The following is a 14,068-nucleotide window of genomic DNA, read 5'->3' as shown; positions in this document are numbered from 1 at the left end:
CTACCTTCGGTTTAGCCACTGGATTACTAATGCACATTACCCACCCCCAATATGGTTAATACTATGTGAATTATGCCCAGTGTAACTCCTGAAGGACCGCTGGCTTCTCCCAACCAATACCCCCTTCACTTCTTTTATCCAAACTTCCAAAGCAACCAACAAAATGTTTACCAAGGCATGCATCTGCACAGTATACTCTGGAAATGAAATTCCCAGATCCAGAGCAGCTGCTATACCTTCCCCAAAATCTTTCATTCTAAACAATAAATAAAATTACGTCTAGCGGAATGGACTGCTGTTCTCCTTGGGAAAGATTCCCCTCTGAGCAGCACTCAAACCAAGCCTTCTTTTATCATCTCTTTGGGAGTAGAAGTAAAGAGTGTTTTGAACAATCCAAGCCCTCAAATTTTTCATTATTTTTGTAATTTATCCTACAAGAAGTCTGTAGGTTGAAACCAAAGTCTTAGAAACTCAACATTAACAGAAAAATTGCTTCTGGAAGAAAAGTAAAGATGCCTCCACGAGTTATCCAAAGCGTTTTGTGAGTATGTTTATATCAACTTTCCACCCCCGAATTTGGTTTCAGTTTGCCTTCTAAAAAGGCATCAGTTTGACAAAAGGAACGATCTGAACAAAAGCCAGCCCGCAGACTATCTGTGAATGGCATCGTGTATCGCCCCAAGAAAACAAACCCACGTGTACTTTCAGCGTGATGACACAGCAAATACTAAACGTGAACAGAAAATGCCAATGCAGTCCAACTACCAGAAAGAGAAAAGTAAGTTACACTGTACAGTAAAAATGTGCATTCACTCTGTTACTGCAAGCATCAACCCCAGCAAAGGACCAGTCAGTCAGTTAATCCTACTCTTTTAATAGGTCTAGGTTTAAAACAATACAGCAAGTAGAACAGGATAAGAATGTAAAACAGTGTTTTAGCCTACAGTAAATAGTAATTACTGTAGTCAGCCTAGGTTAAGTGAAATTTATGTGATCAGAAAATACCACAGGAAGACGACACAACAAGGGTTTTCAATTGCAAAGGGTTGGAACAAACTTCTAGCCTGCCAAGTAGCCAACAGCAACTTTATTTGGATTAATGTAATTTAAGATTATATTGACTACATATGAAAATTTTCTTTTACATCTTATTTAGCAATTGAAAGCAAATGGTCCAGCTTCCTGGTTTTATTTTTATATATCTATATATCTATAACTTATATATAGAATATATATATTTTATATATATATAATTTTTATTTATATATATCTATTCCTTGATCTGTATCTGTGCAAAGGTTTCCCTGTAGAGATACCCAAACTTATCTCAAAGCCCAGCCACCAAACTGAAGTTAGATAATATTTCCACTCTAGTTAAATTTCCGTGTCTTCTTTGAAATAATCTTCCCTCTTGACTTTATGCATTTAATTTTCCACTCTTTATGACTTGTTTTAATTCTGTACTCACATCTTCATTTTTATGCCACTGTAGCACCTGAATTTGTCATATCACGTGTATTGCCTTTTGGGTTTTTTTTAAATTATCGGTTGTGCTGAATGACTAAGTAAAATTCATCTCAACTGTTTTCTGAAAGCCTTGTCTCCTTGGTTCCTTGAAGTCTTGACTCCAGATCAGTAACAGTCACTATTACCTAAAGGTTTGAGTCCTTCACACAGAAAGGAAACACAGAAATACTTTCAATAAGCCTTACAGACACCCTGGGTGCTTCACAACAGCAAATACACAGGTACAACACTAGACAGCTCTCTGGCTACTGGTCATCAGAAAAACTTTCCAGCAAACCTATTAATGCAATTTCAGTTCTAGCCTCGTCCCGTCACCCTGATAATGAAAGGACATCCATCTTGATAGTCCTATAAGAGACACTGGTAAAATTTACTATCCACAGGCAGTCTTCATGCAGAGGAGGATGTCGCTTTTGATGCCATTTTGTCCCTCCTTCTGTATTTCCCAGTATCTCCAGCTTCTAGTTAACAGAAAAAAAAAAAAAAGATGCAAATACCAAAACTGCCTTGCCTATGCAGGAGAAAACAGGACCTCAGTTTGTCGTAACTCAACAGGCTCCTCAGAAAAAGGAAAACAAAATCAACACACAACCCTGACTTGGCCATGACATCAGGAACAGATTCAAAACAGACGTTGCTAACCATTTACCTTAAGAACAGAAGGCCCAACATTTCCTACCCCAAAGAAATCTACCGGGATGCTGTCAGCTGCGAGCAGATATCCCATAACATATGGGATCAAATTTCTCACTTCTGACCCTAAAAAAACCCAAACAAAACCAAAGAAAAACAATTAAAGAATAACCAAAACAAAAAACCCCACAAACTTGGGGTGTCTGCTGATGCATTCAATGCCCCGCAACACGTAAAGAGCAGCAAAGCAAGCATGAGGTATCAAAGAGTCAACCACCCCTAGAGAAGTTGGTGACCCAACGCCACGCTGCCCGTTAATACATCAGGTGACAATGGCACTGTCAGTCATGACTTCACCACACACATCTCTCTAGTTTGATACAGTTTCATACCAACTCTTAAATTCCAGAGTTTTAATATAGAAGCTCTATTTCATTACACAAAAATGCACTCCATGTTTATGTCAAAGTGTTTCTTCAGCCCATAAAGGACGTTTTTGTTACAGAAAGTCCTGCCAGCGAAATAAAAATAATGGCATGCGCTGCCATAGTCCTGTGGATAAAGGAGGAAGAACATCCTCTTCTGCCTCAGATGGCAAAGGAGGAGGGTCTGGCCAAGAGGCAAAGTGATGACGAACAACAACTTCTGATGCCTCCAAGAGCTGGTCTTCTCACTGCTTCCTGAGGAGGCTGGGAGTTTTTTTGCTTCTTTTCAGACGGTCCTCCTCTTTGGCTTACATTGCTACTCTTCCTCAAAATTAAATGCAAAACCTAAGAAAAGGCCAGGAAATGAGTTGCTTTAATATATTCTGCCACAAATCACTAACAACTGTTCCAATGCTAACTGAGTGAGTATTTCATACTACCATTTTCTCTCAAAGACAATAGCTGAAGTCTTACCAGTGGCCAAGTTTGCTAATTTGGAGACTTCTCAGATGCTAAGGACATCAGTTTCTAACAGAAAAGCAACATTAATAACTTACAGTTCATAGAGAACTGGAGTCAAGTGAGCATTCAAAGAGCTTATATACAAAAAGATAGTCTGCAACATCAAATACAATGCAGAAAGAGTCATATGATTTATTAACATACTTTCAGAATTACTAAAAGTATGTCTTAAACCCAATTCCAAGATACTTATGGAGGGTGAAGAAAGAACTATTACAGATGACCAAAATGAGAAAATTATGTTTTGGATCAACATTTTGGTACATGCGGATAATAATGCATTTTTACTTACTTATTTTTAAGAAAGTTAAAGGAAGACTATTAACCAACAGTTCTACAGAAGTTAAAATTAGCTTCAGAAACTCTAATCTGAACAGCGCTGTCAACTTTTTGATGAAAAATGATACTTGAGGGAGGAATTTAATGATGAAATTTTTTTGTTTCTTTCTAAATTGCTTAAGGATACATGGTGATCTTGTTTAATAATGTCAAAATACTTTGAAGAAAGAGAAAAGGCTTTGGCAACTTGGAGAAAAAGTTTCACAGACAACATAATTAACAGCAACATTAAATAAAGATCAAATGGTCAAAGCAAATTATATGTAAATTAAGCACAAAACAATGCTCAGTCTTAATTTTAGTAATAGTTCTGCATAAGCAACGTCAATATGTTGATCACTGTGAAATACTTCTAACTACTAACAAGCACTAGGAAAGACCAAGATAAAAAAAACTGATCATATCACAAACAAAAAGCAGCTCAATTCCACATGCTGGTTTCTGCATTCTACAAAACCCCAAAACCACTGTGTTACTCTTGAGCCATGATCCCATCTTTGCTACGGAATTCCAAAATCGTTTCCAAATATTTTGCTGAACACCCTCTTAGGCTGTAAGACTGCCAGACTGCAGTGAATCTGATGTGCTCTGAATATGAAACACCTAGGATGTGTTGTAACAGAAATGCCACTGAAAAACACTACAATAAAATGGTGAGTTGGCTACGAAGTCATGCCAGAGTAGTAACTTTCCCCCTGGACAGAGGAGAACTCATTAACGTGACAATCCAGTCATTATTCCCACCCACTCCCCTGTCCCCAGCCCTCCTCATCCGCAACCTCGATTCCCCACAGATGTAGCCAAACTAAGCCCTCCCTTCTCCTGAGTCACGAAGGAATGATCTCTTTCCCTGGCATGACTCACTCTCATCTCAATGACCCACCCACACTCCCGAGTCTACTCCTGGTGCAGCGAGGAGAACAAGGAACCGCTCCATGGCAACGAAGCACAAAAATTACAGAGAGGGCACAGTCTGGAAATGTGAAATATTTGTTTTGGTGGATGCCATCAGCTCTGCTTTCCACAGCCTTTGGATGCAGTCAGCCAGCTGACAAATACACATGAAAAACGTATGCAAGGCAGTTTTAAAGGGAACAAAATATGCCAACTCCATTCCTGGTACTCTGTGTCCATGTGAGGATGTGTGAACATGAGAGTGACCTTCATGCAACACATTCTCACGCTCCCATCCCTTCTGCTCAACAGAGGACAATATCGGAGCATTCTTCATGGGCAAGATACAGATATTGCGCCTTGGAAATAACATAAAACAGCTTATTTGGGAGCAGAGCCATGATATTAAGCAAACTCATCCTCTTCCTTAGTGCCATTATTCATACCCACAGAGAAGTAAAATGCCACAGATCCTGTTTTCAGTATACGTCAATATAAAAGTGTCAACTATAAGGCAAACAATATTCCCATTTCCATTTAACACGGGATTCTTCTGTTTTCTTCGAGACATGTACTGCCCTAAAGCAAAACAAAGCCCATGGGCAGAGAAAAGGCTGGATTGTACACACATTCAGTACATGCTTTTGTTGCATCCACACCATCTAATCCAAGACTGCGTGGCAAACAACCCACCGCTCATTCACAGAGGAAGGGGGTTGGAGAAGGCAGGGAAGTCAGTACATACAGCCCCGCTCCAACTGCGAGGAGCAGAAGCTCCAGCAGTTCTATGAACTTACCATTCTGGGTAAGTTTTGTTGAACAAACTAGAGTAGAAATCTGGAAAGAGTCTTTGCTGATGGTGCAGCTTCCCAGGTTCTGCATGCTCTTCCCTGTTGCAGAGTGTCCCTTTTCCTCCAATTCTATTTTAGTGGATGGCAGACTTAAATACGTCGAGGCATCCTCCAGCTTCTTTGCTTCTGCCTACAGTAGTGTTTTAAATACAATATGAAACAGTTTTAAAATAATTAGTAAAAAGCCTTGGTAATAATAAAATTTTATTATTTACACTGGATTTTCTTAGGTTTGCTCCAGAAACAGAGCTCTCCAACAGGTCTTTAACAACGGTAATTTAGCACTAACCTGTCTACAGATTAGAGCCAAGATGTGATATTTAAAGGCCTAGAGAATTAACTTTTCCCAGTCATGAAAACACACACGAAACTCGCTAACAAGCACCTTAAAAATTAAAACATGCCCAGTAAAACATACTCTGGGTTTAACAATCAATCTGACAAATAAGCAAATTGCACAGTACTTACTATTCAGTTGCTTGCTCTAACAGCATAGTCTACAACATATTTTTCTGTGCAGTTCTATAACAATAATTCACTAAAAGTCAGTAGTAGTCACACTGAGCTAGCCACTATGGAAAGACTAAAGTATGTCAAAATTCTACCTTGTAAACTATGAGGTCATGTTCTCCATCTCTCAAAGTTGTTCCATCGTATCTCATGAGCTTCACAAATGCTAGGGCAAATATTTTCTCAGATTTATCTTTGGCTGTTACAAAACAAACGAACAAAAAAGCGTAATTAAGTATTTAATACCAGTACAGACAGTCCCCCTAATCTCAAAACCATGGATTACTATGGTCACTCGTTTATAGGTTAAGATCCTCAGTTGGAGAAAAGGTACAAGAAATTGGGAGAGTCCTCTAAACTCAAGATAGAACCAAAAATATGAGAAAGAAATGCTTAAGAATCTGACCACAGCAGCAGTAACTAGATGCTTAATATTTCTACTTCCTGTGTGTTCATTTAGAAAGCTGAATTAAGGCAACTTTTTAAAAACAGAAATTTGATGCATTTACAATGTTCAGGGTTTTTTTAAGTTAGAAAAATGGCAGTACTTAGTACCTAGAATAATGTTTTAAAGACCAGCACTGAGGATCTCATCAGAGCTCTATCTATTTATAGGGGGAATATTAGAACTGAAACAGAAATTGGATCCATAACTACAGATGAAGTGCCAAATTTTCTGAAAGCTGACCCACTCTACAACTAATATGAACTAGAAGATGCATTCAGTTTGCTCTCATTGTTCCAAACCTATTGTCAAAAGTTAAGTAAAAAGAAAGCAATGAGGCAAGTAGAAATCACAAAGTAAGTTAAGAACTAAAACCAGAAGGGAAGTGCCATCAACTTGAGATAGCCCAAGCAGCCTGCAAGAAAGCCCTGCAGCCCTAAGGCACAGCCTCTAATTAATATTTAAACCATATCCAACTTCAATTTTTGAGTCATCATAAAAATATTTCTGACTCTAGTAATTTGTAGTGCACAATCATAATTTTAACACTAATGACACTCATTTTCTGCACATTGTTTTCATTAGCAAGTATCATTCTCTAAACTTAGTAAGTCTTTTATTAATGATCAATTTGCAAAATATACAGCTTCAATTAAATAACTGCTATGAGGTAATATACTACACATTACACAAGGAAGTATACATGAAGAGTATTACACATCGTAAAATGCATCCGGTGGAGACTACATGAGTAATGCTTTTGTCTACACGTTTACTCTAAAACAAAAAGGTTTTGCTGCAGACTCTGAAAGGCTTTCCCACCAAGAAAAACAGCCTCTGTAATCACGATACAGAACGAACACTATCACAACCAAGGCAAATCCCCAAAGTTTACTACAAAACAACTGTTGACAAATGGAAGATGTCTAGCTGTCTCGATCTGATCCGCAACAGCTCACAGCATCGCAGCTGCCAGCCACATTACAGGGAAGCTGAGGAAAACCACAAGCTCTCAAATATCTTTTAGGCCAAAATTACTTCAAAACAACCACAAGTCAGTCTGAGAACCAGAAGCGGAAACCAAGTTTCTTAATAGCTAAGTCTTCAATTACTGATGCGAAGCCCACTGTAAACTCTTTCATGTTCCCGTTTCACACGTGGGGTTGTTAAATATCTTTACAACCCCTACTCACCTACCTCCAAGATCTACAATACCACAACCCTTTCAGTTGCTAACTGAAAGCTTTATTCACTAGACCTTTTATTTCACTCAGAAAAATGACTGAGCAGGAAAGGAAAAACTTGATGTCGATAGGTGAGAGTGAGGAAGATGTGAAGGGAAAAAGAAGCTGAGAAGATAACATAAAATAAGCAGGCAAGAAAAAACCACTTACCCCACACTAAAAGCGATTACAATGGTCAATTACAGATTAGGAACATTATGCTTGTTTCAGCAGATTTTGGCACCAGACACTGACAAGAACCATAACGAAAAGGCTGAATTACTCACAGTCCTGTGATGATCTATGACGGAATGTGAACCTTAAATGACTGCGGTTTACATCTTCAATGGGGATTGCGACCTTCACATATTGGGAAAGAGGACAGAGAAAGAAAACAGTCAGTACAGTATCTTCAGACATCATCGACCACTACCAAATCTCATCCAGACATCTTTCAACAATATGCTTGGCTCTTTCAAAAAGATTAATGTTAAGTACCAGCCGGTTTGCCATTTGACCTTGGAAGGTCACAGGCAATTCTTCCACCAAGAAAGAAAGAAGGAATGAAGGAAGCCTTTTAAGTTACCCGACAAGACCTGCGACTTCAGAAGCTGGGCTGTAATCTCAAAGCCTCCCCTACCACTCCCCCCCAGCTCAGGAATGAGCCCCTCTTGAGTCTGACTGGTAGAGGTGAACTTGATTATCAACAGCAGCAAAGCAAAAATTCTCAACATATCAGTTATCTATGCAACACTTGTACTACATATGCTATTACTGTTATCTCTGATCCACATGTAACCAACGTGCAGAGGTGTAACCAATGCTTTTCTCCCCTGGTATTTTTGATAGAGCCGTTGTATTTCCTTAATCACAGCCACATTCAGGCTCTGTGCTGTACACTGCTCCCCAACACCACGTCTAGGTTTCTGCATTCCCTAGCAGCCACCTTCTGTCTACAGATGCAACAAGAGCACCTTTGGACTTAAAACAATGGCGTGGGGAGTAGCTGTAAGTCCCTTCCCAGTACATGTATACTGCTCCCACTGACTGCAGCTAGACAGAGTATCTTTTACAAAGCTAACATCAGCATCCTCTGTAATATTAAAACTTGGCATTTAACCTAAAATGTTATTACCCAAGCAAATTCAGCAAGCTTAAGGCACAATCAGCCAGATTCCAAAACACTGGTGAGTTCAACACTATGGCAATTATATTTTAACCTTAATATCCTGCTTCTCTAGGTCAGCTTCATGGAAATAGAGTAAACCATTCCTAAGCAAATGTTGGAGTGCCCCTGTAACAGTTGTCTTGACCAAAAGGATGAAATAAAATGCATTATGCAATAGAATTCAAATCTATTTTCCAGCAGCCTCTGAAAGCCTTCCTTAGCTGAGCTATTCCTTTTGTCCTCCTAAACCCGATCCCAAGCATTGAATTTCCCTAGTTTTGTTTCTCAAGGCTTTCCACTGAAACCTGTATTAATTGCATATTAACCCACACAGAGGAAGTTGTTGTAACAGTTTATATACCTTTACAGTCTCAAACCAGCGAGGCTGCTTTACTTGGTAATATATTACTGACTTGTATTCTGAGATGGCTTCATCACCAGCGCCAGGAAAAATAACACTCTTGAAAACACAAACAAAAGAGAAAATATTTATGTCTATCTTAAACTCCACTTTTTCATTCAAATAAACAAACAAACCAAAAAAAAACCAAACCAGTGAAGTAGGTCAGAATAAGACAGAATGGCTCATGCTCAGAGCTCCTCATGAAATTAGTACCAAAGTGCATGCACTGATATGACAAGATGTATTTAGTTACGACAAAGGAGAAAGTTTTGTTGTAAATAAAAATAGGGAGTGAAGTTGACAAATACAGAGAAAGATGCTGAAAAGACTTAAACAAAAACAAAAAACCCAGACGTTAAATACTTTAATACCTCTAATCGCTTGCCATCTTCATCATAAACGGATACCGTAACTTCTACATTCTTTGCTGTTGTTTTGCTGCCTTTGTCAAAATCTCCCTGAACCAATGTTACGTAGATGTCATTACGAACATCACCTAAAAGAAAAAGCAAAGCACAAAGTTCTTAGCAATATTCACAGCGTACCTATTGATTTGTGAAACCAGTGATGCGTAGAAACAATGACCAACACATTTTAGTGACAGCAATCATACATACGCATGGCAAAACATTTAAAAGCCATGGTATCTTGAACAATCAAAACTAGCAGTAGTGAAAACAGCTGTTTAGCTAAAATTGTGCCAAGACTTCTAAAGTCTGAACTATCAACTCATAGTGCAGCAAGCTCAATCTAACAAACAAACAAAAAAAAAAAAATCGCACATTATTTCTGGACTGAAAGAATACCACATCATCATTAAGCGTAGGTACCATATCACTCAAAAACCACCTCAGTTCCGTTTTACTTTTTTTTTTAAACACAACTTTCCATTATTAATTTTAAAGGATGAATTTCAGAAGAGTCATTAATTTATCCCATACACAGATATTTTGCAATTTAAGAATATTTAAACAGCCTACAGAGGTCTGTTTAATTTGTTAGGTCGGGAAGCAGTTTGAGGTTTTTGCTGGCTTGGGGGTTGCAGGGGGAGGGTGGTATTTAGCTTTATGTCTTAAAATGGTCTTCAACTACACCCCAATGCAACTGAAATTTTGAAAATGAATTGTGGAAACAGGGGATTTCCAATAAATTCATTAAGGCAGATATAATTGTATGTTGGAACATAAACTAAGAAGCAGAGGTGCTGCGGCACCTACACCATAGGTGTTCTGTATAGTAGAACAACTGACAAATGCACTGTCAGCAACCCCAGGGAGAGCTGGAACTGGGATGGTTTTTGAAAATATCTAACGGATCCTCCAGAGCCCATCAATCTGAAAAGGACAGTGCAGGGTTTTTTCTGTAGTCTGTTGCTTGTGGCAGTTTTTGTTCTGAGAAGCACCATGGTTTTGGGTTGTTGTTTTTTTTTTAAAACACCAGAATTGAACATCTACGGACTGTATGTAATAGAGGAGGACAATATGGCTTTATATAAAAATACATTATCCAAATCTAGTACAAACCCTAGAGACCTGCGTATCTCCAAATCAAGCCTGTTCCTCTGGAAAATCTTTCTGGTTTGGATTCATTACAGGAGGTAAGTTTTACCTATGCCCTTGCTAGGGAAAGTATATGTATACATTTTTCTTCACCAGAGAAAGAGGAGACTTTCCACTGTCACTGTGATATCACATCTTTTGGGGGGTGCTGTTAGTTCCAATTATTTATGCAGCACATGTGGCAGGTCTTACCAAAGTATTTTATGTCTATTTTAAATGAGACAAAATCCTTTGACAGTCCATTAATTCTAATGTATACCATACCTCAAATCAATCTTCCCCACCCCACCCCCCCCAAAGCTTCCATACATACACATATTTAAAGAAGGTTAAAATATAATAAAGCAGCATTAATTCACACAATGGCTTACCAGGCATAATAATCTCAGGAAACCCCATTTTCCGAGCCACGGCTGTTGACCTATCCACTAAATGTGGAAACTCTTTCCTAATCTGATGAATATCTCCTGGAAGAAGTTTCAAAGTCACCCACAAACCTGTTGTGTAAAAACCACAATTATAAAACTGGTGGGTTTTTTTCTAGTTACTAAAGATTTCTTTTTACACATTCTAAAATGTAAGAACATACATTAAGATAACTGCTCTTCATTTACAAAAAATAAACTTTACAAAGTACTTTAAAACACTTAAAAAACCCCACTGCTTCACGCAGGAGCATGAGTACAGCACACAAAGATATCTGATTATGCTAGACCGTCTGGAAAACTGTGTAAAATCCTCACCTGGAAGCAGACTGGCTAATAAAAAACCTGAGAAACTGGAAATCTGTGCAAGGTAAGGATTCGGGCCTTTGCGCCGTGTGCTTTGCAGCAATACCATCTAGAAGGCGTCTTGGGAGGGAGGAGTTAGGCAGACGTTCAAAAGCAGATCATACAGCTTCCCATACACAGGCTTACTCAAGCAAAAATTTTATTCAGTTTAAAAATTTCAATAGAACAGGTCTCCATTCAGGAGAAAAAACAGGTTAGCAGCACCATACAACATAAATTGGAAGAAGGAAGCCCTTGGTTATTAGCTGAACGCGCTGAAGTCTGGGCTGTGAAAATGGAAGCAAGCCTGCTGTGCCCTTGGGATGAAGCCGGAGTGACCCCAGAAGAATCCCTCCTCCTCAGAGAACTTGGGGAACCAGACTTCTCTCATCACTTAAGTCTTCCACAAAGGGTCTCATGGAAATGCACTTATTAAGCCATCAGCAGAACTGCCTCAAGCTTTCATCTCTCCTTTGAACTCTCACAAGTTCTTTCTAATGAAATGTTTATCTTCCACAAGAAGAGAGAGAAGTGGCAACGCTGATTTGAATGGAAAAACTTAAGTATTAAAACCAACTGATATCGAGATGCCAATAAAGAGAGGACCAACAGAAAATATGTACCCTGAATTGATTCATCACCACCACCCCCGTAAGTTGCTTTTTTCTGAGCTGAGCACAAAGAAATCTACAGCATCAGCTTTCCACAGTTGACATTTTTCTCTTCAGTAGCAGAAGCAGCCACTAAAAAAACGCTGCTTGCCAAACTAACATCAGGCACATTTGTTACAGGAAAAAGAAAGATATCAAAGTGGGGTGAAAAAAACCCCAAACTTAAAGCAGTCTTACACTTGGTGAAGTGACTGGCAATCAAGTTTAAGCATGAAATAATTACAGCAGCAATTTGCAGAAGAAAATCCTAAAATTAAAATATGTGAAAAATACTCAAAAAAATATTCATCTAAAACACAAATTGTGGGTTATCCTGTTGGACACACAATAACTATACATTCATTTTGTATATATTTGGCAGCTAGCTTTCTTTTCTATTAAAACCTCTTATAAAAGGCCATATGCTGATGTTGCCAGAGATGGTTCCAACAGCTGCTATTTCATTAAACAGTAACTGTACCTACATGGACTGGCTAAGCAACCACTCCTAATCCTTTCCTGTTTGCTTGGGCGCCTTTCTTGGGGAAAGAAACTGAAATGAATCAAAGAAGCTGAAATGTTTCCTCCTTTCTGATACACATTGGCCGCAGGTAAAAATAGGGTGGAAAGGCAGATCTAAGTTTTCCTCTTTAGCTAATGGATAATTTAAAAAAGTTTATTTAGATTTTTATTTGCTATTAATTAGTAAAAATCAGCAAAATACTATATGATTTTCCTCGGGTCTGTTGTTCAGGTACCTTCTCCAAGTGATACAGATACTCACATACACAGTGTTTGGTGGAAACTCCGCACGGGCCTGCGTAACGCTGTATCAATCCAGACTCCCAGGAAAATATTGAAGCCAGTACAGTAATAACTGAGCCATCACACAATTAACCGTGTGGCAGACACATTATGATCATGAAGCGTTGTATACACACTCGCAAAAAAAACCAAGCCAGACTTTGGAAGCTAACTCAGTTTCACGTCAGCAGAGCACAGGCGGAGTTATGCACGGTGACAGGAGCAGCCCGCAAGACAAGGTATCAGCGGGGATGCCTTGCTCCGGCTCCGGCCTTATCACCTCCGAGCAATGCCCTGGTCTTCTCGAGAGGGAGCCAAACGCTGCAAGTGCAGCTGCGAAGCGGAAAAATAAGGCGAAGGAAGGGAAGGAAGAGAATATCCCTTCCTTCAACATGAGGAGGCTGAAGTCCACAGCTCAAGGGCACGAGAGCCGACTCCCTGAGTCACCGTTTCCAGTACGGAAATACAAAGACGTCCAAGCGATCGACAATGCAATGAAAGGACAGACAACCTGCAGAGTTAACATGGGGCGGGGGGGAAAGGTGCAGGGCTGGGGGGAACAGCAGAACGAGCCCTGAAGGATGGGGAAGAGTGGGAACAAACCGTGCAAACACATTTTCTGTTACCAAACAGCAGTGAGGAAGTGAAGGTAATATTATGCACCCTTGATCCTAAAATTAGAATAATCACGTTGCAAATCAAGCGAAGAGCACTTTTAGGTACACTGGTGTATATAAAGAACAGTACATACCCTGACCCTTGTGGTTAACTTCTTTAGCAGCAATCACTTTGTTTATAACAGTCTGAAGGAAATCATTCTCCCCTGCCACCCTGGGTGAAAAACGGGATGATATGTTCAGCTGCTTGTGTCGAATGGCGTCATCCAACGCTAGCCTGGAGGATGCACATGACGACCAACACCAGGAAACAAAGGGTCACAGAAAACCAGAAGTCACAGTAACAAGGGAACACAAAAGATCATATCATAGTTGTGACAAAGAGTATTTATTAGTCAACGCAAGACAAAGGACAGGAAAGGTAACAAGAAAGACAGAGGAAGATCATTAATCAGAAGAATGCTGATCTACCACAGAGAAGTACAGCACACTGCGTTGTTACTTCTCCCTTCAGGGACATGCATGCCCAGGCCCCAGTAACGCTCCATGAGGATAGGAAGGATGTCTCCCACCTGGGAATCCCCTGTTAAGCAGTGAAAACCTATCCAGGCAGTTTTCCCTTTAATATACATAGCAGACTGGCCCTGCGACACCTCCAGGGTCACTTCTGCCATGCTATCGGTTAAGCAGCAGTGCATACCGTCTGAAGGAAAAGCCACCGTCAATCT

At 39.5% G+C, this 14,068-nt stretch overlaps 1 protein-coding gene across 1 annotated transcript in view; it reads right to left on the bottom strand.

Annotated features, from left to right (window-relative positions):
- DOCK1 (dedicator of cytokinesis 1) overlaps positions 1–14,068 on the bottom strand; it is a 329,394-nt gene that overhangs the window by 267,114 nt on the left and 48,212 nt on the right. The window contains exons 12-18 of the mRNA XM_059821380.1: positions 13,475–13,617; positions 10,871–10,996; positions 9,312–9,436; positions 8,899–8,997; positions 7,657–7,729; positions 5,797–5,900; positions 5,138–5,321 (exon numbers count right to left, since the gene is read on the bottom strand). Coding sequence (XP_059677363.1) covers positions 5,138–5,321; positions 5,797–5,900; positions 7,657–7,729; positions 8,899–8,997; positions 9,312–9,436; positions 10,871–10,996; positions 13,475–13,617 — 854 coding nt within the window. The remainder of the gene's footprint in view (positions 1–5,137; positions 5,322–5,796; positions 5,901–7,656; positions 7,730–8,898; positions 8,998–9,311; positions 9,437–10,870; positions 10,997–13,474; positions 13,618–14,068) is intronic.

This window comes from Gavia stellata, chromosome 9 (genome assembly GCF_030936135.1).
Source record: "Gavia stellata isolate bGavSte3 chromosome 9, bGavSte3.hap2, whole genome shotgun sequence".
Classification (NCBI taxonomy): domain Eukaryota; kingdom Metazoa; phylum Chordata; class Aves; order Gaviiformes; family Gaviidae; genus Gavia; species Gavia stellata.
The sequence above is the reverse complement of the archived record's forward strand: the minus strand, read 5'-3'. Positions and strand labels throughout refer to the sequence as shown.